Source organism: Schistocerca gregaria, chromosome 4, assembly GCF_023897955.1.
Source record: "Schistocerca gregaria isolate iqSchGreg1 chromosome 4, iqSchGreg1.2, whole genome shotgun sequence".
Classification (NCBI taxonomy): Eukaryota; Metazoa; Arthropoda; class Insecta; order Orthoptera; family Acrididae; genus Schistocerca; species Schistocerca gregaria.
This window is the reverse complement of record NC_064923.1, coordinates 82,448,196-82,474,565: the sequence shown is the minus strand read 5'-3', so window position 1 is coordinate 82,474,565 and position 26,370 is coordinate 82,448,196. Positions and strand designations below refer to the sequence as shown.

Genomic DNA, 26,370 nt, shown 5'->3' with positions numbered 1-26,370 from the left:
TCACTCCTAAAACCCATGGGGGCATGCAGCATGCAGGCTTTCATCAGCCCAGGCATGACTGATGTCGAAAGTGAGAGCACCATTCCTGGTGAACCTGGCTTCATTAGTGAAAAGAATCCTTTGTGGAAAGTTGGGCTTGCTCTCACAACAGTGGAAGAACCACCTGCAGAAGTGGGCTCGTGATACAAAATCCAGTGGCTGCATTGCCTATATCTTTGGGTGATGGTACAGGTGTAGCTGCTGCTCATGCAGAACATGCCAGAGAGCTTGGTGATCCACATTCAGTATGTCTGGCGCTCATCATCGTGTCCTCTTCCACTGCACAGAGCACAGTCTCTTCAAACTCTGGTGTGCAGCGCCTCTGTGGAACACTACCAGTGGACAATGCACTCATTTTTCAATCCTTAATTGCATACCATAGCAAAGAGGAAGTGGGAAGGTTTCTGGCAGTGTGGAAAACACTCTGCATACAACTGATGAATAGCCCACATTGCACCGAGCTTGTATTTCTCAGAAGTGTAGTTCACCATGGTCAACAGCAGCACACTAAAAATGAAATGTACATACTGAAGTGACTAAGTAAAACTTGTCACCAAAACTTCAATATTCTGTTGGGACAGTGCATGGGTTCTGAGGCAGAAATCAAATAATGAGAGAACTCAGTAACTGAGAGAAATAGTGTAATATACTCAACTGTTTTTGCAAAAGGTTCCTAGGCAAAGTCCATGTGCAAGTCCTTGGCATAGCCAGGAATACAGAAAGAAACAGAAGTCCTGAGAACAGAATGGATGTACTACTATCGTAGAGAAAGTTGTGACTCCACTGTGTTGACCCTCGTCCACTACTAACTGGAGCTATTCATCATCTGGTCAGCAACTCGGTAAGACCTGACTAGAGCTGTAATTGGGCAGTCTCTTGTCCTTGTGACCTGGCGCACCTCGATCAGAGGGCTTGGCGCTAGTACGGGCAGCAGGTAGGCAGCAACGCTCACTGCCACTGTCAGACAACAGTGGAACCTCTAGTGCTACCCTTTGGTATTGACAGGTGACAGTATCACACATACAGCTTGCATTCTATGCTGTACTGAATGATTAGTACTGTACGTTTGTACAGTACAAACAAAGACCACAAGGAGAATGGCAGGCACAAACCTCTCTGAGTAGATCACAAACTCAGCTGAATGGCATGTAAACAGACTTGCAGTTGGCATGGGACATCAGGTGAGTGGTAATGACGTGTGTAATACCCTAGTCACTGGCACCGAAATTGCAGGAGATCTGAATGTGTGTTGTGGTATTTTGCGTGTAACGGGTAAACAGTAAGTTCTGGACATCAGCTCCTATGCTGAACTTAACCATCTTGGCCCCCACTACAGGTCCTTAATTTCTGTAAAGGCAGTTTAGGTGCACCCTGTAATCATATAAAAGGGCTTTGTTTTTCTAAAGCGTACTCTGCAGTCATTGTCTGTTCTTCACAAATAGAAAGATGAAGCACAGCTTTCACATTGAAGTGCTACCATGTGTCATATAGTCTGTGCACATTTCATCTTACTAGGGAGGTACTGCAACTTGATGGCTAGAATCAAGTGGAATAACAAGAATATGAAATTGATAGATTGCTACCCACCACATAGAGGAGGTAATGATTTGGACACAGGCACAATGTAAAAGACTGCCAAACATGTAAGTTTTCAGATAGAAAAGTTCTTCTTCCAAAATGGAAAACACTCACAGACATTCACATGAGCGTAACTTGCACATATGTGGCCACTGTTGCTGGGTGCTGGGACCAAAGTGCAGACTGCAACTGCGTCTAATGCAAACAGCAGTCTGCTGCGGTGGGCAGTGGAGGTAAGGATGAGACAGGGATGATGGGGTAAGGGTTTGAAAAGATGCTATGCTGCCTTTGTGGATGTGCAGGGACATGGTGTGGACAGGATAGGCTGCTAGCTGCAGAGGCAGGAGGCTGTGCTGGAGGGAGAAGGATGGGAAGAGAAATAGAGAAGGGTGCATTGGTGTGATAGAAGTCAAGTGTAGTGCTGGGGTGGGAGTGGGAGGGGGATAGAGATAGAGATAGACATAGACATCGGGGTAGGGGTACGGATGGGGATGAGGATGCGGATAGGTAGGTGGAGGGCAGTGACTAGTAAAGGTTGAGGCCAGGGGGTTACAGGAATGAAGGATATCTTGTAGGGAGGGTTCCCACATGTTCCGTTCAGAAAAGCTGGTGTCAGAAAGAATTCAGATGGCACTGGCTGTGAAGCAGTTATTGATGTGAAACACGTTGTGTTAGGCAATGTGTTCAGCAACCCTGTGATCCAACTACCTCTTGTCCACAGTTTGGCAATGGCCATTCATGCAGTCAGATAGCATGTTAGTTGTCAGGCCCACGTAGAAAGCAGCACAGTGTTTGCAGCTCACTTTGTATGTCAGACAGCTGCTTCCACAGATAGCCCTACTTTTGATGGGGTAGGAGCGCACATGACAAGACTGTAGTAGGTGGTGTTGAGGGGTTATTGGACAGATTTGGCATCTAAGTTTGTTGTGGGATTATGAACCATGAAGTAAGAGGTTGAGAACAGGGACGGAGTGGGGATGGACGAGGTTCATGGGGCTTTGGAATACCACTGTGGAGGGGGTGGTGAGTAGCAGTCTGTGCTTTTAATATTGTTACAACAAAAAATAATCAATTAGTCACAATATAATGTAAATGGATAGATAAAAAATGTACTCACCAAGCAGTGGCAGGAGAATACACACAAAAAAGGTTTACTTTCTACAAATTTTCTTCTTGAGTTGAAGGGGAAGGAAGAGGGGTGAAGAAAAAGACTGGAGAGCTTTAGGGAAAGGGGTACAATTCAGAAAAGTCACCCAGAATCCCAGGTCAGGAGAGACTTACTGGACAGGATGAGAAGGAAAGACTGTTTCTGGGAGACTGCACTGGATGAGATTTTAAAACCTGAGAGCTTAAAGATGAGAGACAGTATAACATGAAAGATGTAGAAAACTAAAATGGGGTGAAGAAAGGAGTAGTTACTGTAAAGAAAGGAAATAGCCTAAATTAAGGCCAGGTGGGTGGTGAGAACCAAGGACATGTTGTAGCGCTAGTTCGCACCTGTGGAGTTCTGGGAAACTGGTGTCTGGGCGAAGAACTAAAGTCATGACTGTCATGTTGTAGAGCACGCTCTGCAACAGGATATCAGATATTGCAGGTATAAACCTTCTGCCTATCTCCATTCATCCTGACTGATAACTGGATGGTAGTCACGTCGATGTAAAAGACCGAACAGTGATTACATAACAGCTGGTATATGACATGTCATTTCACAGGTGGCTCTCCATTTGATAGTACTCATATATGTTTTGCCAGTTACAGGGCTGGAATTGGTGGTGGAAGGAGGGTGCATAGGGCAAGTCTTGCAGTGGGGATGGTCACAGGGGTAGGATCTATAGGGTAGGGAGGTGGGTGCAGTAGGAGCATAGGAGCATAGAGTCTGACAGGGATATTCCGCAGATTGGAGGGTGATGAAAAGCTGTTCTACGTGTGGTGAGCAAAATGTCAGACAGAATGGATCTCATTTCAGGGTTTGATTATAGAATACAATCAATCCTTTCAACATTGTTATGCTGCTGTGCAAAAAGACACATTAAATTTACTCATTGGATCGTTATGGTGTAATCAGAGTTGACAATGAGCTTTTTTAAATACATGCACATGATGTACTGAAGCAAAAATACTGTTGTGAGTTAACAGAAATATATATTGACATATTGGAGAAGAATGGTACTTGTGAGTAAGAAGCCAGAGGACAAACAGCACATTGATATGAGAGTTCATACAATTGTAGAATGTCATGTCCAGCAACTGAAGGAACTGTAAATCAACAATATAAAGAAAAGGCAGATTGCTACTCAACATAAAGGTGATACACTGAGTTGCAGACAGGCACAATGAAAAGCTTTAGCTTTAGCTTTTGGCCAAAGCCTTCTTCAGAAAAGTAAACATATGCACATTCATTCACACAAGCAAGCAAACCTTACACATGCATGACTGACATCTCTGGCAGCATGGACTGGAATTGGAACTTTAAATCACCCTAAAAAATATCACAGTCGAGTGTGTGACAGAGTACTGATGACAATAGATTGGACAATATTTATGAAGAATATTGTGATCACAGTAGTAATTAGTATAAGAAACTAATGAAGTTATAGCTCAGTTTATTCCAAATCTGACTGTGAGGTAATTTTAGATTATGTGGCATGCAGAAGACAAGAGACAGGCAGCTTCAAGGGTGACAAAACATCCAAATTGAAGATTTTAAAAATTCTTTAAGAGTGCAGTTCCATAGAGTTGTAGGCAATGGAGCAGTAGTCAGTTACTGGCAGATTCTAGCATGAGCTCTGGAAGCTGCTAGAGCAGTTGCTCTGGACAATTTTAAAGCTTCTTTGTAATTTTCCAAATTTGCCAGTGCCTGCAAAGAAGCATGTAAAATTTGGTCGTGCTGTATCATTGTGGCCATGGTTTTCAGAGAAATTGAAGAATACTTTATCATTATGCAAACAATAGAAACATTCATGACAGGTGAGAATGCCATTAAAGACAACAATATAAGTAATGAATGTGTTTAGAATATTGACCAGAGCCAGTTTTTTTATTGTTAAACACTGTCACACACATGTAAAATCAACAGCTGGTGTGATACAGTCTGTTCATGGGATCACACACATTTACAATAGATGTGAAAATGCACATGTGATTCTCTCTCTCTCTCTCTCTCTCACTCTCACACACACACACACACACACACACACACACACGCACACACACACAAAGAATGCAATAAATGTGGCTGTCTCCATGGATGTTAGAGTGGCGAACAAATTTTACTTTTGTTTGCAGAAAACACAAGGGGTGCTTGGTCTGCTAGTTGTAAAGAAAGTAGCAGCAATATATCCACAGAATATCCATGTTGAAGCGGTTACAGGTGAAAAAAAAGCACAGGACAAGAATTTTAAATTTGGTTCCTGGTGAACATACAAGTGAGAGAAAGCTGTTCAATTCCTGCTCTGTTTAAAGATTTTATATGTAAAATACATTTCCACGAGAACAACCAAATACTGCAAACCCCTGGATGTATACTTTTTTTAGGCAGACAATTTCTGTGCCACACATGTTGTTTTTGTACACTTGCAAACTAGCAAACTGCAGGTCACATTACATGATTGATATTTTTTCACCTATATTCAACTCATTTATCTGCAACCAACTTTCTGTACCATGTGACATAGCTGTGTTCACATATGCATGGCAAATACCTGTATCATTTCATGATCTGATCACTATCTCTTTTGATGTTGGACTACTGCAGTGCAGATATTCTGAAAATGAAGTAAGATGTACCTATATTTGCCTTGCCAAGTGATCATTGTGTTTCATTCCACTGCATTTTAGTTGCTTCACTGAAACTCCACACTTCCACTTTGATGACGAATGATAGAAGCACTTACGGAAATGCAACAATGCATTTTTTGGGAAATATGATTGGAAGTGCTCTATGTGTTAATACATATTGTAAACTCACCACATGGTTGGGAAATATGAGTGTAAGTACTCCATGTGTTAACATATATCATGAACTCACCATAAGGTCATCTAATGACCTCTTCTATCTGTTGGATGCAGGTTTCTCTGTATGGACATCGTTTGGATTTTCTGGTGACAGTGAACAGGAAATGTAAAGCATAATACCAAAAATCAATTCTCATGCTAAACAGAAAATAATAATAACACAAATAAAAAATTTCCTTTATTGACGGTGTGTAGCTGAAGTAGAAAAGTCCCACACTTTACGTTTTATGATACTACTTGGGGCAGGAATAGAGCATGTTGTGCTTGCAGCATTTTCCACCTCTGGCGGTCAAATCTTTAGTGTCGAACACTTGTTTGGCAGTGGCCATTCATTCTTGTGGACAGCCAGTTGATGTTCATAAAATACAATGCTTAAATTGCAGCTGAACTGGTATATGGCATGGCTGCTTTCACAGCTGGTCCTGCCTCTCGTGGGATAGGATAAGCCTATAAGAGGCCTGAAGTAGGATGTGCTGGGTGTGTGTAACAGACAGGTCTTGTACCTGAGTCTTCTGCAGAGATATGACCCATGTGACAAGGGTTTGGGAGTGTGTGTGGCATAAGGATGGACATCAAAATCTTGCGTTGAATGTGGTATATGGTGCAACAGACACATATCTGTATTTTAAAAATCAGTTTTATTTGTCTTTAGCTGTCATTCTTCCCCTGTTAGTGTGACCTACTGGAAATTGTAATAGTGAGGAGCTATAGAAAGGGATTTAGAATCACTAGCAAATTTGTTGAGTTATTTATGTAACAATCGCACCATATTGCTCTTATTCACCATCATTATATATTGTAACCACCCTAGAGTCAAAGTCCAAGAGCAGGGTTGGCAGTGAATACAGTGAAAGCATGTTTATTACGAACATCAGCACACAGCCAGAACAGATCTAAACTCATGGATGGAAAGTGCTGCTATTTATACAAACTTAGGGTACTCCAGAATATACAAGTATTACAAACACAAGCTATTTTGAGAACCATCCAGAAACAGTAAATACTAAATATCTAATAATTGCTGGTGGTTGGGTTTGAACTGACTCCCTGCAGTCCGCCAGCCAGCTGTGCTGATCACTATGCCACAATGCACACAGCACTGCTTGTGGCTTGCTACCTCTCCAGGAGAAACAGTGACCCACTGTTTCAGAAGTTCTCGTTGGAACTGTCTACAGCACACTGTGCCTAGACCTTGTCATTGGTCCTCTGTATGACAGCAGTGGTGAATCCTTGCATTCTGGACAAGTTGTCACATTTTGTTCATTACGATAAGCATAAAAGGTTAGAAATCATCGAGGGGGTATTCAGTTACCTTGAGCAAAAAGGCTCCACTTTATGATACTACTTGGGGCAGGAATAGAGCATGTTGTGCTTGCAGCATTTTCCACCTCTGGCGGTCAAATCTTTAGTGTCGAACACTTGTTTGGCAGTGGCCATTCATTCTTGTGGACAGCCAGTTGATGTTCATAAAATACAATGCTTAAATTGCAGCTGAGCTGGTATATGGCATGGCTGCTTCCCCAGCTGGTCCTGCCTCTCGTGGGATAGGATAAGCCTATAAGAGGCCTGAAGTAGGATGTGCTGGGTGTGTGTAACAGACAGGTCTTGTACCTGAGTCTTCTGCAGAGATATGACCCATGTGACAAGGGTTTGGGAGTGTGTGTGGCATAAGGATGGACATCAAAATCTTGCGTTGAATGTGGTATATGGTGCAACAGACACATATCTGTATTTTAAAAATCAGTTTTATTTGTCTTTAGCTGTCATTCTTCCCCTGTTAGTGTGACCTACTGGAAATTGTAATAGTGAGGAGCTATAGAAAGGGATTTAGAATCACTAGCAAATTTGTTGAGTTATTTATGTAACAATCGCACCATATTGCTCTTATTCACCATCATTATATATTGTAACCACCCTAGAGTCAACGTCCAAGAGCAGGGTTGGCAGTGAATACAGTGAAAGCACGTTTATTACGAACATCAGCACACAGCCAGAACAGATCTAAACTCATGGATGGAAAGTGCTGCTATTTATACAAACTTAGGGTACTCCAGAATATACAAGTATTACAAACACAAGCTATTTTGAGAACCATCCAGAAACAGTAAATACTAAATATCTAATAATTGCTGGTGGTTGGGTTTGAACTGACTCCCTGCAGTCCGCCAGCCAGCTGTGCTGATCACTATGCCACAATGCACACAGCACTGCTTGTGGCTTGCTACCTCTCCAGGAGAAACAGTGACCCACTGTTTCAGAAGTTCTCGTTGGAACTGTCTACAGCACACTGTGCCTAGACCTTGTCATTGGTCCTCTGTATGACAGCAGTGGTGAATCCTTGCATTCTGGACAAGTTGTCACATTTTGTTCATTACGATAAGCATAAAAGGTTAGAAATCATCGAGGGGGTATTCAGTTACCTTGAGCAAAAAGGCTCCACTATCACTCTCTGCCTCAGTACTGTAATACGGCATCATATGGAGACAGTGGATGATGTCTTTGCACTTATGTCTTTTTAATGAAGGGTCATAATCATTGGCTTCATGTGTGACATCTGGCAAGCAGTGAATGAAAAGATACTCCGGAAAGTAGCACTTTATTAACTTCCTTCATGTCCCATTTTCTGCACTCCATACTGAGTTTCCTAGGTTGTATCTTACCAGCTGGTGCTTTGCATTATAGTGCCCTTGGTCTTTCTCCTGGGTATCTAGCTTCTTTGGACCAAGAAAAGCAATATCTTGTACTGTCTCACTTTGCTGTATTGTATGCGAATGTCATGACAAACATTATATCCCAGTCTCTCTGTTAGACACCAACATTCATCAAGAGCATATCTGACAACATATTGGGAAAGTGTTCTGTGAGGCCATTTGTCTGTGGGTGGCAGACAATTCCCATCCTGTGGGTGATGTCACAGTGTGGAATCACATCTGATACTGGTCTCATCTGGTAAATTTTTCCACACTCAGAGATCATAATGCAAAAAGCACAGTGCATCATTATGAAATCTTGTAACAGCAACTTTACAATTTCAGGAGGTCCAGCATATGGCACAGCATTGGTAACAAAATAGTGGGTGATGTTGTTATTGCAGATTATTTGTTGCCTTCAGGAGCCTCCCCAAGAGGTCAATTCCAATCCCGTTGAATGGCACTGTTACAGGTGGAATCGCTACCAGATGCTCCAGAAGGCATTGTGTCACGTGTTTCTGTCATCAGTATTCCTTGCAGTTGCTCATATAGTGTGTAACAGGTCAAAAGAGATGTGGCCAGATAACTGCGCTTTTTTTCTGTCTAGAAACCTCATGAATCCCAGGTGTCCAGATCTTGGAGTTTCGTGGAAGTACTTCTGGATAGATGACTGTAGATAAGCTGTGATGGCGAGCAACCATTTCCAATTCATTTGATCACCGTTCCTCTATACAACATTATGTTTGTTTAGTGGAACTCTTCATTGGTCAATTCCTCTTCCTTCAAGGCTTCTTAGGTTTTCAACAGTGCTGGATCTTTGCCCTGTTCAGCAGCAATGTCATTCAGTGTAGCAATTGCTGAGGTTTCCTTTACACTGCTACGTTGTGCCAAATGACTCCTTGAAAAGCATTCAGTGTCCTTGTGTTGGTATGTGCATTTATACACCACTGTAACATTGTACTCCTGAAGAAGCCTCAGTGCTCATCTCACCAATTGACCTATGCATCCATCAGACTAGTCAACCAGCATAGAGAATGATGGTCCATCACAATAGTGAATGATATGAGAAATAAATGTGGCCAGAACTTGTTGACAGCCAGAACTTTTGCAAGGAACTCTATAAGCATAAGCTATCACCTTTTCAGCACATTCCTAAATTTGTACTAGAACTGCATCTATCTCATGACTGCTAGCAACAGTGTAAAGTTCAGTATTGTCATTTCCATCGTACATTGTTAGGACTAGAGAATATGTTAGTATCTCCTTAATCACAAGGAAAGATCTTTCTTGCACCTCGTTCCAGGAAAATTTGACATCTTCCTGCAGTAGTTCTTGCAAGGTACATGCTTTGGTACTAAAGTCATTATGAATCATTGGTAGTATAAGCCCATTCTGAGAAAACTACTCACATAATTAATGTGCCAGGAGTCTGAAAACCTGTGACTGCTCTTTTTTTCTCTTAGGTCAGGGTGAACTCAATTGCCATTCATTACTTGCCCCAAGATTGTTTCTATGGCAGTGAAAAGGCAAGTTTACAGATTCAGGTGGAGGCATGCAGTCTGAACACATGTCAACACACTTGTCTGGTAGTCTAGACAACCTTCAAATGTCTTCGAAAAAATAGCATCCAGTTAGCAAAGGCACATTGTCTGTTGCAGTTGTTGAAGCAGGTAGGCCATCATATATCCAAAGATGCCTGGAGTAGTACACAGTCCAACTAGCATAATTCTGAATCCTGAGGTTGTCAGGAGTGATGAAGGCAGTCTTTTCCCAGTTGTCCTCATCATCCTTGATTGGAGTGGCCTGTCTACATGTCCATAGTTGAGTAATATCTTGCTTCTTTCAAGCAGTGTAGGGTACCATCAATGCGGTGTGATGTTGTTTGTTATTTTGTTCGTGGAGGTTCAGTGATGTTGTCTTGCATCACCTTCCCCACTTCCTCCAAGATTATCTACTGTTCACGCAGCAACATCCTATATCAGCCCTGGCTAATTGGTGGGTGATCTACAGTGTTGATATGGTGTTTTATAATAGGCAAAATGGTCTATCCTCTCCCCAGCCCACATTTTAATGCACCCAAAAATTGGCACAGAATGGCTGACACTCACCAATGTTGTTCCTTGGTCAGGCCAGATCTGTTGGGAGGTCAACAATAGCTTCCTTCCCTACATTGTCTGTAGTGATATCAGAGCACGACTCTTTGTTGATGACACTAAGCTGCTCTTCCTGGACTGGTTTGTCTGCCTCTATGCACATACTTTTATGGATGAACTGAGGCTGCTCATGACAGTGGATTCACCGAAGTTCTCATTGACCACCTAAAATGCTTACGATCAGTGCTGGAATGTCGATTTCATTGTGAGCCTAAGTATCTTTTTGCACATGATAAAAGCTTTACAGTTTAACTGAGCACCTTGATTGATGGCTAGAACTCACCTCATTGATGACAGTGGCAGAGCAACGTCTTCATCAACAAACAACCTCCAAGAGCAGTCTTCGTTATGTGTGCTTGTAAGGATAATTTTGTGAATCTGGAGCTCTGATCTTCCACAGTATACTTGTATGACTGCTTGTGATGCCTGCAAGAAGTCCCATTAGTGAATAACATTTTGACTACATTTAGTTAAAATGACAAATTTTAAGTGCTGTGTTTTATCATTGATAGTTTATTCTTGCAATACAAATTTCTATCAGCAGGATCTATTTCCCATTTGCAACCTTCAGATCAATCATTTTTGTATCAGGGGACACAGCCTTCTTTAGCTGGCGATGGTAAGTATTCAACATTAAAGAAAAATAAATTCCTGAGTTATTTAGTGCTCAGACAGATTGGCCATTAATGATAACATCAGTGAGATTTCCTGTCGTTTTGTTAATGATCATCCATGGAAGATTTTCATCTGTGGTGGCCTCACCTCCATAAATGGTTGCCATGCATAGTTTTCCAATTGGTGCTAAAGATTGATACATCTCTTGTTCAACATTCTCAATTTCCTCATGACATATGAGACTGATATTCATGACTGCTCTCTCTTGTGTACATTGTCTGACAGTTCTGGCTATCTCTCTTCTCTTATAACTTGGCATGTGAGAGATGCAAACATTGACAGGCTTCAATAAATGCCATAGGCTTGTCCAACTCTTTATTGTTGAATTTCCTCGATGCACTGGCACCACTTGATAAATTCTTCTGTTATTGTGACGCCCTTTACCAGAAGAGCTTGGTATATGTCTTCTGCAGCTCTTTTCATCAAATGTGTTATTTTGTTAGGTATTGTCGTATTTGGATTCACAGTGTTGCAAAGGGGTAAAACATTCTATATATATGACTGTGTTGTTTCTCCATGGTGTTGGACCCTGTTCTTTAATTAGCCTTCTGCTAAGCAGATTTGCTGTCGATTGACACCAAATTTTACCTTCATTTAGGTCTCGAATTTGTCCCAGCTGTTGAGCTGCTCTTTGTTGTTCTTGAACCATCACTGGTTTGTGCTGTCCAAGTAAATATACACATTTGCCAGGAACATTATGTCATCTCATCTGCTGTATTTGCTGAATCAGTTATACCCCTTCAGCCATTTGGGTAAGCCCTGGTCAGTGTCTCTAGAAACAACTCATGGATGTCTAATCTACAGTTGACTTGGAGTCCAGTGCTCTCATGAATTTGGAATGATGTATTGCTTGTACCCCGGTACCTGTCCTAACAGGCAACGGCCTTTACATTGCCTACTTGTAGCTGTGGTGATGTAGATGTTTTGCAGTACTTGGTGTCTCCATCAAACTGTGTCACATCTAAACCTCAATCATTTTCAAATCTGAAAGCTGGGGGTTTTCTGTGAAGTACAACACTTAGCACTGAAAGCACTTTAATTACAGGCACTGACATACAGCGAGAATAGAACTGCTTCCTGGATGAATGGTGGTACTTCCTGGATGATGAGAATCAAGTATTCCAGAACACGCAAACATTGCATACATAAGAAATTTCAGGGACATTCCAGGAATGATAAATATTAAATATTTTTTGGTGGTCAGCTTTGAACTGACTACATGCAGCATGTCAGTTAGCAACGCTGACCAGTACACCACAGCACAAGCAGGTCAGCTCATGGCAGTATTTACAAGCTAATATAATAATAACAATACTGGTAAAAGAACTTAACAGAGTAAATTTGATACTAGGTCTGAAATCATTGTAATAAGCCTAAGATGTTGAATAATCAATACAAGAAAAATAAAATTGTACAAATCAAGTATGAAGTCACAGAATCAGATGGACTTCTGTATTTACAGCATCTGAAGAATGCAGATGTACAGGGAAAGATACAAACTTGAGATTGAAATGGCTTCTACATCCACATGATTACTATGCAATTCAGGCTTAAGTATTTGGCAGGGCGATGGTCGAACCACTTTCAGCCTATTTGCAACTGTTTCCCTCTCAAATAGCATGTGAGGAAATCTTCCATGTGAGCTCTGATTTCTCTTATGTCATGATCATTTCTCCCCATGTAGATGGGAATCAACAAAATGTCTTAGCATTCAAAAGAGAAAGTTAGTTATTTTAGTTTTGTGAAAAGATCCCACTGCAGTGAAAAAGTCTAGCAATAATTTCTTTGAACTTTTTCAATGTTCTCCATCAGTCCTATCTGGCAAGGATCCCATACCACACAACAGTATTTCACAAGAGGATGGGCTAGCATAGTGTAGACAGTTTCTTTAGTAGGTTAGTCTCTTCTTAAGTACTCTGCCAATAAAACATAGTCTTCGGTTTGCCTTCCCCACATCATTTCTCATGTGATGATTTCAATTTAAGTTATTCATAATTGTGATACATAAATGTTTATTTGAATTAACAGCCTTTAAATTTGTGAGATTCAATGTGAAACCAAAATTGAATGGCAGTTTTTTTTTAACTGTAGTCAAGTATCTCACACTTTTTATTGATCAGAGCCAAGTGCCACTTTTTGCAATTCTTCTACCACTCAGTCATCTTGTGTAAATCATTTGCAAATAGTTTTGATCTTATTATGACTTTACCAGACCGTAAATCTGCAAACTATCAAAGATGGCTGTTCAAATTGTATTTTGAATCAGTGAATCAGTTGTTGAAAATCTACAGTCATGGTATGTTAACTGCTTTGATTAACAACAGTGAGACATGGGCACTAAATGCAAAACCCATTCAGAAACTGTGTATTGCTCAGTGGGAGATGAAAAGTTGTATGTCATTCATTCATTCATTCATTCATTCATTCATTCATATATCTTGTTTCATCACTCTCATCATGAAGAGGATCATTGAGGGGTGTAGAATGAGTCAAGTTACACATGCATCAAAAGGCAGAAACAACAGCTGCTGCTCGTTTCAGTAAAGTACACTAGCAACAAACCATGACTAGTGCTAATCTACTCAAACTGATAATAATGACAATTACTTCTGTTAATTTATATATGTATGTTGGGAGAAAAACAGCTACAGTACTTTTAAATAAGCCATTGCTCCTTCTCCTCCTATGCTGCTGGTGTCTAGTGGACTATTTTATATGTTTACTTCAGTGTCTTAGTGTATTGTGAATTAAGTTTGCAATGGATAAATTTGTTACCAAAAAAATACACTTGGAAGTTGATGAGACTGCCAGTCAACCTCCAACAATTATTGTGTCTTCAATTGCTTCATCGTCTTCAGGCGAGAATCATTCACAGCCGAAACCTGGACAATCTGGTAAGGGAAGATCATTTCAGAAGTCTTGGTTAATATACATGGCTAGAATGTGAAGAATCTACCAAAAAAGTTTTCTGCAAAACCTGCAAAGAGGCAGATGCTAAAAATCTATTACAATTTTCTTCAAAAAAAGAAAAGAAGATGCATTGACTTCAGTAGGGTTTACTAACTGGGAAAAGGCTTTGGAAAAATTCCATCTTCATGAAAATATGTTCACGCAAAAAGAAGTGTGGCCTTCCAATTCAATGAACAGTTAGATAGTAATATGCAGAAAGGCTGTTAAGCTCTTGAGACAATTTTTACTACCATGCAATTTCTATGGTGGCAAGGACTAGCAATTAGAGGACACGAAGATGCAAACTCAAATTTTTTCAATTGTTGGAACTCCGATAGAATGACATACCTGAGTTTAAAGATTGGTTGGGGCATTTGGGGTATAAGTGGACATCCCACAATATTCAAAACGAGATCATTGATCTAGTAGGAGGTCTGTGTTGAGAAATGTATTGACTTCAATCAAGAAGACTGAACATTTTTCTATTAAGGTTGATGAAACAAGTGATTCTGCGATTCACAAACAAGTATAGATGTGTATTTGTACTCTGAATGGTTCCTTAGTCATCAACGAAGACTTTATTGGCTTAAACAAGACCCCCAACACTGAATCACAAACTCTGTTTAGTATTTTACAAGACTTTTTGCTTGTCTTGATTTGTCAATGGATAACTTAAGAGGACAGTGCTATGATGCTGCCTTGAATATGAGAGGTAAGTTCAAAGGACTAAAAAAGTTAGTTTTGGATATACAACCAAAAGCTTTTCATGTGCACTGCACTGCTCACAATTCAGACTTGGCAGTTGTTGACAGTCTGCGCCATCTTACGCCAATGAGGGATATTATGGCTTTAGCCAAGGACTTAATAAACACCGCAAGGATATCCAACAAAAGGATGGGACTTTTCAGAAGCATACACTGTGAGAGCGCCAATGACCAAGCTGTTCTATGACCCCTTTGCCCGACTCAATCGACTATGCAAGCTTCTAGTATCTTGAGAATATTGAAAAACTTTGAAGAACTTCTAGAGTTTTTTGAAACATTTTCTGCATAGGACAAAACAGAGGCAGATTACAAATGTGAGTCAATGTTACAATTCAAGACTTATTTCCTTTTACATCTTTATTGCCATGCAGTGAACCCAGTAGAGGATGTCAATGAAAAAATTCGATGTCCTCATCTAAGTGTTGCTGATCTGGAAAAAATATCTGAGGGCTTGATTTGTGTAGTGAACGGAAGGTGTGATAGTTTTGAACACTTTTGGGAATAGTGTTTAAAAGAAAAACCTTCACAAGTTGATGATGCTTCGCTTCCTTGGAATTGAAGTATACCAAAGAAGCATGAAAACAATGAAACCAGTCACCACACACTTTCAAAACCCCAATGGAATACTACAAAGTGTTTACATTGAAGTTTGTGAAATGGTGCATTCTTGCATTACTGAGCGGTTTGCTTCAACTGGACTCACACAGGTCATTGCAGTTGAGCAAGAGTGCTTGCTTTTAGTAAACAGAGGTGAAACAAATTTGGAAAAATCAACTAAGTTTTTCAAAAATGACTGAGTCATTGACAGTCTGCGCTTATACCTGAATATGTTAGCCGTAATCGCTAATAAAAAACAACTGGTCTTAAAAAACATTTGTGATGTAAGAACGTACATTACACAAGATCCTGCAGTTGGAGAAATGTTATTTGAAGCAGTGAAGTGTGTTTAGTTTCTCTGAGTAGTTCCAATAACAATAGCAACAGCAGAATGGTCATTTAGCGTCCTTAGACATCTGAAGTCATATCTCCAATCACCAGTGGGACAGAAGTGATTGAACAACTTGGCTGCTCTTCATGCCCACTGAGATGTTTTGGCTGAATTGGATATCCAACCAGTCATCAACAATTTCATATTTAGTAATCCAGTCAGACAGTCGACATTTTCATCTTTCTAAATACACTGTAGCCCTAATAATGGCATTTAGAGCAATATTAAAAATCTTAGAGAATTAAATACATAAATAATGTTAAATTTTCAGTTTCAAAATAGTAGTACTAGTTTATTACAGTATTATTATATTACTGTAGGACTGTATTAGTTATTTTCAAATACGTAAATATTTTTAGGGTGTAAGACCCAATTAAAACCTGCTATTCGCTTACTTTTTGACTGAAAGTATTAAGTATACTGTATTAACATTATTAACTGTATTAAAGCTTTAACTTTGAGATATTGTTTTTATTTAATAAACCCTGAGCCTTATTCAAAGTAAACTTTAATTGGCTATTTCACTCATTAATCAAAGTGTTATAACTGTGCAACAACAATATTTTATGTTTTATTCTTTTAATGATAGTTTAGGATTTATTTAAATATAATTTCAGTCTTTACAGAGCTATATATTCACTGTTCTGTAATAGTCTATAAGCATGATTATTGCTGTAAATGAAATTAGCTTTTTACGAAAATACTGTGTGTGCTTATGTTTTGTTTCTTTTTTCAAAGCCAAAAAATGTGTCAGGCTTGTTGAGTTTCCTGGAGCGTCGAGTTATTGAAAGTCCAGTTTTCAGGTTTCTAATGTTGATCATATGACACTAAAATGCTTAAAAAACTTAAAAACTCACTATTTTTCATCTAAAATTTAGAAAATTTTCCAGGGCAAGACCCCCAGTATGGGCCCCTCCAATTTTTTTATAAGTCAGCATCCCTGCCTCTGTATGAAGCCCTGCTACAATCTACAGGTGCATATTGACAATGGGAGATTTTTAGGAAACTGAAGACTCACTCAATGATCACAAATTTTTGACAAGAGGTTCTGCCTTCATCCTTAATCTTAGTGAAGAGGATGTAACAACACAACCAGAATGTGAGGGTCTGTCAATGCGAGACACAAGCAATTATTTGTTATTTATAATTTATCATTTCAGGAAGAGCCTCAAAATACCTCGTATTTGTGTATTCTGGAATATTCTATGTTTGTATAAATAGTAGCATTCCAAGTCCAGCTCAGTTCTACTCTGGCTGTTCACTGGTGTCAGTAATAAACATGCTATCAGTACTAAGTGTTGAACTTCATTGACAATCCTTCCTTCGGGTTTGGACTTGGTTGTGCTTAGTCATGATAGTATCTTGTGTTCTCAGCAGAGAAGTCTTTTCAAAAGCCAAAATGAGCTGCTGTTGAAAGGTTATTCTCAGCAAGACTTTCTCAAAAAAAATTGAGAACAAAGGAAGGAGGGAGATGTCTCTATAATCATAGGTTAGCTGCTTGTCTTGGTTCTTGTATGCTGGTGTTACTAGTGCACACTTCTCTCTTTGAGGAAACGCTCCTGCGCTCATTGACTTATTACAAAGGTAACTCAGGGCTGATACAACCAAGTCAGCAAAAGATTTTAATACTTTGGGTGAGATCCTGTATAACCAGAAGAGTTGCTACTCTCAAGCAGGTGAATTAGCAAAACTGATGTCTGACAGTGGAGTATGCATTACCCACTGAATTAAGTTTATTGGCTCCTGTTTTGAGGGATGATTTCATTTTTTTCAGTTTTATGTCATCTGCCTCACTGCTACAACCTCTGGGAGTTCAGTACCATTTGCCTTTCTGAGTTTATTCATTTCATGCCTAGTAATGCTCCAGAATGTCATTTCTTGGTTCTTGAAATTTTGATTTTTTTCTTTTTTTTTTTTCTTTTTTCTTTTTAAACAGAACAAGGATTTTAATGACATGCTGAAGAATTGTGCAGTACTGCTCATAGTGCACTTTATTCATTAGAGCTGGTTCTTTGCATTAAATAATGATTTCCTCTCCTGACACGAGATAATTTGATCCCACATATTAACCACCCTTTTTCTTAGTGTTCACTGTAAAGGTCTCTGGTTGATTGTAAAGGAAAACTGAATTAATAATGTTGTGAGAATAGTTTTAGGAAAGAATTAAATTTCTCATTTAGTGTGTGTTCTCGATAAATTTCTTCCCATTTTCTTCCTGTGAATTCTCTCTGAATAGTGTAACAGTCAGCATTTTCAATTATGTGAAAAATTCATTGTCTTTTCTTAATTAAACATAATTGACGGGGCGTTTCATAGCTGCAATTTGACCAGCATGATCAGATTAACCATTTGTTATGGGGCTCACAACTGAAGTTTTACTGCAAGAATGTGAAAATGTAATAAACAATAAACTCTTTTTTTTCCTTTCATAATTTTGTGTGGGGCATTGGCAAGCAAAGGTTTTTAAAAGGTTTGAACTTATGTGTAAAGTTCACTGGAAGTCATTAGGTGCCCTCATTCTCATAAATTGGATGAATAAAGTCTAGATAGTTTGCATGCTGTGGGTAATGCTGCCTCAAGACAAAAACAACATGCCATTACTATGTTAACCTTTAACATAAGATTATAGTTGTTAATGAGTCTCTTACGACAGCATTTCAAATTTTTAAATGTGGTCAACGATTATATGAAATATTGAAAATAATTTTTTGTTGTCCTGGAAGCCGTTAGATAGGCAATTGGGACTGTGCACTCTTTTAGGGATTTTGCAGTATATAATAATAATAATAATAATAATAATAATAATATGTCTACCAACAATATCAAAAAGGAATAAAGACGTCTCAAAAATGAAATCGACAGGAAGTGCAAAATGGCTAAGCAGGGATGGCTAGAGGACAAATGTAAGGATGTAGAGCCTTATCTCACTAGGGGTAACATAGATACTGCCTACAGGAAAATTAAAGAGACCTTTGGTGAAAAGAGAACCACTTGTATGAACATCAAGAGCTCAGATGGAAACCCAGTTCTAAGCAAAGAAGGAAAAGCAGAAAGGTGGAAGGAGTATATAGAGGGTCTATACAAGGGCGATGTACTTGAGGACAGTATTATGGAAATGGAAGAGGATGTAGATGAAGATGAAATGGGAGACACGATGCTGTGTGAAGAGTTTGACAAAGCACTGAAAGACCTGAGTCGAAACAAGGCCCCCGGAGTAGACAACATTCCATTGGAGCTACTGACCGCCTCGGGAGAGCCAGTCCTGATAAAACTCTACCATCTGGTGAGTAAGATGTATGAGACAGGCGAAATGTCCTCAGACTTCAAGAAGAATATAATAATTCCAATCCCAAAGAAAGCAGGTGTTGACAGATGTGAAAATTACCGAACTATCAGTTTAATAAGTCACAGCTGCAAAATACTAACACGAATTCTTTACAGACGAATGGAAAAACTAGTAGAATCCGACCTCGGGGAAGATCAGTTTGGATTCCGTAGAAATGTTGGAACACGTGTAGCAATACTGACACTACGACTTATCTTAGAAGCTAGATTAAGGAAGGGCAAACCTACGTTTCTAGCATTTGTAGACTTAGAGAAAGCTTTTGACAATGTTGAATGGAATACTCTCTTTCAAATTCTGAAGGTGGCAGGGGTAAAATACGGGGAGCGAAAGGCTATTTACAATTTGTACAGAAACCAGATGGCAGTTATAAGAGTGGAGGGACATGAAAGGGAAGCAGCGGTTGGAAAGGGATTGAGACAGGGTTGTAGCCTTTCTCTGATGTTATTCAATCTGTATATTGAGCAAGCAGTGAAGGAAACAAAAGAAAAATTCGGAGTAGGTATTAAAATCCATGGAGAAGAAATAAAAACTTTGAGGTTCGCCGATGACATTGTAATTCTGTCAGAGACAGCAAAGGACTTAGAAGAGCAGTTGAACGGAATGGATAGTATCTTGAAAGGAGGATATAAGATGAACATCAACAAAAGCAAAACTAGGGTAATGGAATGTAGTCAAATTAAGTCGGGTGATGCTGAGGGTATTAGATTAGGAAATGAGACAAAGTAGTAAAGGAGTTTTGCTATTTGGGGAGCAAAATAACTGATGATGGTCAAAGTAGAGAGGATATAAAATGTCGACTGGCAATGGCAAGGAAAGCGTTTCTGAAGGAGAGAAATTTGTTAACATCGAGTTTAGATTTAAGTGTCAGGAAGACGTTTCTGAAAGTATTTGTATGGAGTGTAACCATGTATGGAAGTGAAACATGGACGATAAATAGTTTGGACAAGAAGAGAATAGAAGCTTTCGAAATGTGGTTCTACAGACGAATGCTGAAGATTAGATAGGTAGATCACATAACTAATGAGGAAGTATGGAATAGTATTGGGGAGAAGAGAATTTTGTGGCACAACTTGACCAGAAGAAGGGATCGGTTGGTAGGACATGTTCTGAGGCATCAAGGGATCACCAATTTAGTATTGGAGGGCAGCGTGGAGGGTAAAAATCATAGAGGGAGACCAAGAGATGACTACACTACGCAGATTCAGATGGATGTAGGTCGCAGTGGGTACTGGGAGATGAAGAGTCTTGCACAGGATAGAGTAGCATGGATAGCTGCATCAAACCAGTCTCAGGACTGGAGACCACAACAACAACAACCAACAATATACAAAATATTAACTTCAGTCATTACACAGAAATTAATGACACATACAACACAGAACAAAATTATAAATGAAGAACAAAAAGGCTGTTGCAAAGGAGCACGAGGATGTAAAGAGCAACTGATAATAGATGCAGAGGTGACATATCAAGCTAAAACTAAACAAAGGTCGCTACACTACGCATACATTGATTACCGAAAAGCTTTTCATAGTGTACCCCACTCATGGTTACTACAAATATTGGAAATACACAAAGTAGATCCTAAATTGATACAGTTCCTAAACATAGTAATGAAAAATTAGAAAACCACACTTAATATCCAAACAAATTCAAATAATATCATATCACAACCAATACAGATTAAGCGTGGAATATACTAAGGAGACTCATTAAGTCCTTTCTGGTTCTGCCTTGCTCTGAACCCACTATCCAACATCCTAAATAATATAAATTATGGATAGAATATTACAGGAACATACCAACACAAAATCACACATTTGCTATACATGGATGATCTAAAACTACTGGCAGCAACAAATCAACAACTCAACCAGTTACTAAAGATAACAGAAGTATTCAGCAATGATATAAATATGGCTTTTGGAACAGACAAATGTAAGAAAAATAGCATAGTCAAGGGAAAACACACGAAACAAGAAGATTACATATTGGATAACCACAGCGACCTCATAGAAGCGATGAAAAAAACATGCCTATAAATATCTAGGATACAGACAAAAAATAGGAATAGATAATACAAATATTAAAGAAGAACTAAAAATGCTATACCAATATTGACCTACTCATTTGGAGTAGTGAAATGGAGTAACACAGACCTAGAAGCACTCAATACAGTTACACGATAACAGTGCCACAAATATAGAATACATCACATACATTCAGCAACAGAAAGATTCACATTAAGCAGAAAGGAAGGAGGAAGGGGATTTATCGACATAAAAAACCTACATTATGGGCAGGTAGACAATTTAAGAAAATTCTTTCTAGAACGAGCAGAAACTAGCAGAACACACAAAGCAGTCACTCATATAAATACATCGGCCACACCACTGCAATTTCATAACCACTTCTACAACCCTTTAGATCACATAACATCAACAGATACGAAGAAAGTAAATTGGAAAAAGAAAATACTACATGGCAAGCACCCTTATCATCTAACACAGCCACACATCGATCAAGACGCATCCAACACATGGCTAAGAAAAGGCAATATATACAGTGAGACGGAAGGATTCATGATTGCAATACAGGATCAAACAATAAACACCAGATATTACAGCAAGCATATTATTAAAGATCCCAATACTACAACAGATAAATGCAGACTTTGCAAACAACAAATAGAAACAGTAGATCACATCACAAGTGGATGTACAATACTAGCAAATACAGATACCCCAGAAGACATGACAATGTAGCAAAAATAATACATCAACAGCTTGCCTTACAACATAAACTTATAAAATTACACGTTCCCACATACAAGTATGCACCACAAAATGTACTGGAGAATGATGAATACAAATTATACGGGAACAGAACCATTATAACAGATAAAACAACACCACATAACAAACCTGATATCATACTCACCAATAAAAAGAAGAAATTAACACAACTAATCGAAATATCCGTACCCAATACAACAAATATACAAAAGAAAACAGGAGAAAAAATTGAAAAATACATCCAACTGGCTGAGGAAGTCAAGGATATGTGGCATCAGGATAAAGTTTACATTATACTAATTATACTATCAATTACAGTAGTCATACCACACAATATCCACCAGTACATCAATGCAATACAGCTACATCCAAACTTATATATACAACTACAGAAATCCGTTATTATTGATACATGTTCAATTACCCGAAAGTTCCTAAATGCAATATAACATATACCGTACAGTTAAAAGGAAGGCACGCTTGATCAAGGTCCGCGTCACTTTCTACTTCTGACCAGACATAACATCTGAGATAAGAAAGAAATAATAATAATATGCTTTCCAGAAAATTTTATTTTATTTTTAAATATGATTAAAATGTGAGAAATGCATATTGTAATGTAACTTGAAACTTACTTCAGGGTGCAGTTCCAAAAGGAAATGCCACAAAAGAGATGATCCAGCAAATGGGTTTTCGAGAAGGTCAGGTTATATTCAAGTGCCCCAAGTGCTGTAGCATCAAGCCAGAAAGAGCACATCATTGCTCTGTTTGCCAAAGGTTAGTTAACATTAATATTCTCAGACTGGTTCTCATATTGTTTTGCTCAACAAAAACACTGTTGATTTTAACCTTATTCATTTATTTGATTGTTCCATCTGCCTATCCACTGTAATTAAACAATTCTTTTCACTAGTATTTCTTCATTCTCTGACTCATTGCTCTTCCTCCAATAATATTCTTTGTGTTATTACTTTCTTGTGAGTTAGCCATGCTAATTAAAATAAAAATTGTGTCTACAGTACATTAGAAAAATATCTTTGTTGACACATGGCACTGTTAAATTAGATCAGTTGGTCCAGTATTGAAAATGCATTTGGAACTTCCAGTTTTTTAATCAGAGAATTGTAACAACACTGAATGAAAAAATATCATTGTCTAGACTTTAATCTACTTACCTTCATTTTCTGCAGTGGAGTAAATGTATTGATTTGACTAGTTTAGTATCATCCATGCTGTTACAGATGTATTAGGAAGATGGATCACCATTGTCCATGGGTCAATAACTGTGTTGGTGAAAACAATCAAAAGTATTTTGTGTTGTTTACGGTAAGTTAGCAATGCCATTCATTCCAGTTATCTCAGTTTTGTATGACAGGAAGATTGTTGTTTTTAATTTTATTGGTTTATTTGATTGTTTTATCTACCTATCCACTGTACTAATACAATTCTTTTCACTAATATTTCTTCATCCTCTGACCCCTTGCTCTTGTCACGGGAATATTCTTTGTTCTCACTTTCTTGTTATGCTGATCCACCATGCCTAGTAGTTTTGCTCTGAATCTCTCTCTCTCTCTCTCTCTCTCTCTCTCTCTCTCTCTCTCTCTCTCTTTCCTGTATCTTCTTTAGTGGTTACACACCACCATAGAGCCTAATTACTTTCTTTCAATCGTGGGGTTTGAATCTTTTTGTTCTACTGGTAAGTCAGTACCTCATTTCCAGTCCTTTCTGGTTTCATTCTTTTAATGTAGCTGTAGGGAGCCAACCTTCATTTCTCCATTGACTGGGATTTTTTCAAGCCTTCCATATAATTCCTTGTTTGCTCTCATGTGAAATGTAAACTCATTTACTGTTCCCTTTTTTGGACCCTGGATTTCCCTTAGAAGTTTCCTTTTTCTTCTCTCTGTTTCATTAACTTCTGTTTATTAATAATGATGAGTCCTTCCCCACCTTGTTTGAATTAAAGTGAATCAATTTCACTGCTTAAATTTTGTTGAGCTATGGACAAACTATTATTAACATGTATTACCAATATTTTTATAATAAATTCTAAGTGAATGAACTGCTTGATGAAAGATAGTGTTAAGTTGTTGTAGGAAAATATTGAAACCTTGGTATGTTGTTCCTACGGTGTGTGTTGTCCTCACGGGGACCAGCAAGTACAAGTTTATAATTAAATTTATTATTGTGTGTGCATGTAGTTTTTGGTGAAGCTGAAATTACTGAGTTTCTGCCATTCTACTTACCTTCTATTCTGTATTACTCACGTGCAGCCTTTGTTGAAAGGTGTATTACCGATGGGAAATGAGTAAAAGTAATAAAGTATGATAATGAAAATTCAGGATAACAGAAGACTGAAGAAAAAAAGAGGGGAGTATGGGTCAGTGTAGATTTGTGACTGGTTGGAACAAACACCGGAAGTGGTGGCTGCTTCATCCATACAGGTGAACCTCACTCTATGCACCAACACTTGTGCCTCTTGATGGATTTATACATCCAGTATGAATGTTGACAAGTCATGTAAACTTTCGAAGTAAGGTGCATGAGAGTGGGTGGTTTTGCTCTTTTTTTTTTTTTTTTTTTTTTTACTGGGTATAATTTATTCTGAATTCTACTGGAAATAATTTGAATGTTATATTGATGTAGAAAGGAATAACTAAAGTAGATAAATTTATTGTTATTCCTCTTTTTACTTCAAGGTTTAGTCTACCGACTGTTTCATTATCAGAGCTTTTCTTTCCTTCTCCGCCTTGGTCTACCCATATGTGTTGTTTCTTTTCTTCCCCTCAAGATGCATAGCACAAAGCTTTCTTTGGAAACATGTTAATCTCTATCCTCATGACACGCTATAATCATCTGAATCCAGGGTCTACTGCTCCTACATTTAATTTCTGTTTTATTTTTCATTTCTAAAATTGTCTTCCTTCATACATCCTTCAGGTCTCCTCAGAAACTGCATTTCAGAACTGCATACCTTTGTGCTCTAGTCTTTGTTTTCTGTGTTGGTACCCAGCTCTTGTACTCAGGTAGGTACCAAGAAGGCAGCAACACAAGGGAGAGACCCTGATCGAAAATGAGTGAGTCAAAAGGCTTTAACTTAAGTATGTTGCCACAAAATCTGAATACTTATGTATTCACTGGTAATCCACAGGCAAAATCCTCACTGCAAAAGGTAAGTAAAAATTACTGAGAAAGATTCAGCCTTCGATAGCTCAAATTATTGAAGCAGGATAAGCAAGTGACACAACTAGATAAATAACTGATGTTTTGTGGGTACATTACAACAAGGTTGCATTGTATTGTCTTTTATTTTAATTTGTTTTTCATCTATTTTTTTTGTTTGTTTAACAGTTTTACATTGCAGCAATATCGGTGCATGCACTGTTCCTGTCAATCAACCAGTTCATCATATGTGTTCGCCATGAGTGGAAGGACTGTTCTACTTACTCGCCTCCTGCCACTGTAGTTCTGCTGCTCTTCCTGGTCTTTGAAGCTCTTCTGTTTGCCATATTTACCGCTGTGATGTTGGGAACACAGTTGCAAGCCATCTGGAATGATGAAACGGTACATTCACTTTATGGCTATTTTCTTTTGCAAAGACTGAAATTATTTTGCTGCTATTGTGCAGAGGTGTGTGTGTGTGTGTGTGTGTGTGTGTGTGTGTGTGTGTGTGTGTGTGTGTTTTTGATACTTCACTTCCTTGTGTCCTGGTAAAGGAACGGCCAAAGTGTTTTAAGACTTTTTTTCATTCTAAAGTAGCTGTATCTTTTTTAAGAAGAGAACTACCTCTCTTCTGTTGAACATATTTTTTTCTGTTTGGTACTGTTTTAATTATCTGTAAATCACGAATGATGCAAGCAACAGTATTTTGACACTTGTCATTTAGAGCAAACACAGATGAGCTTCTTACTTTAATAATAATAATATGTAGCAGGATTTTGAAACATATATTGTGCTTGAACAGTATGAATTACATTGAAGAAAATGGTATATTTACATACACTCAATACAGATTTAGAAAACATTGTTCTCGTGAAACACAACTAGTTGCCATTTACACACACAAAGTTTTGAGTGCTATTGACAAGGGGTTTCAAATTGATTCTGTATTTCTAGATTTCCAGAAGGCCTTTGACACTACCACACAAGCGGCTTGCAGTAAAATTGTGTGCTTTGGCTTATCGTTTTAACTATGCAAGTGGATTCACGGATTCCTGTCAGAGAGGTCACAGTTCATAGCAACCGATGGAAAGTCATCAATTAAAACAGAAGTGAGCAGCCATACGAGGTTGTTTGCAGATGATGCTGTCGTTTACCCACTAGGAAAGTCATCAGAAAATCAAAACAAATTGCAAAACAATCTAGAAAAGGTATTTGTATGG

The 26,370-nt window shown here is 38.6% G+C and overlaps 1 protein-coding gene across 3 annotated transcripts in view; it reads left to right on the top strand.

The window, feature by feature from the left end:
• Nucleotides 1-26,370, top strand: part of LOC126266601 (palmitoyltransferase ZDHHC3-like) — a 100,484-nt gene that overhangs the window by 54,477 nt on the left and 19,637 nt on the right. For all 3 annotated transcript variants that reach the window (XM_049970925.1, XM_049970924.1, XM_049970923.1), the window contains exons 4-6: nt 22,632-22,768; nt 23,233-23,317; nt 25,340-25,552. In XM_049970925.1, the coding sequence (XP_049826882.1) occupies nt 22,632-22,768; nt 23,233-23,317; nt 25,340-25,552 (435 nt within the window). The remainder of the gene's footprint in view (nt 1-22,631; nt 22,769-23,232; nt 23,318-25,339; nt 25,553-26,370) is intronic.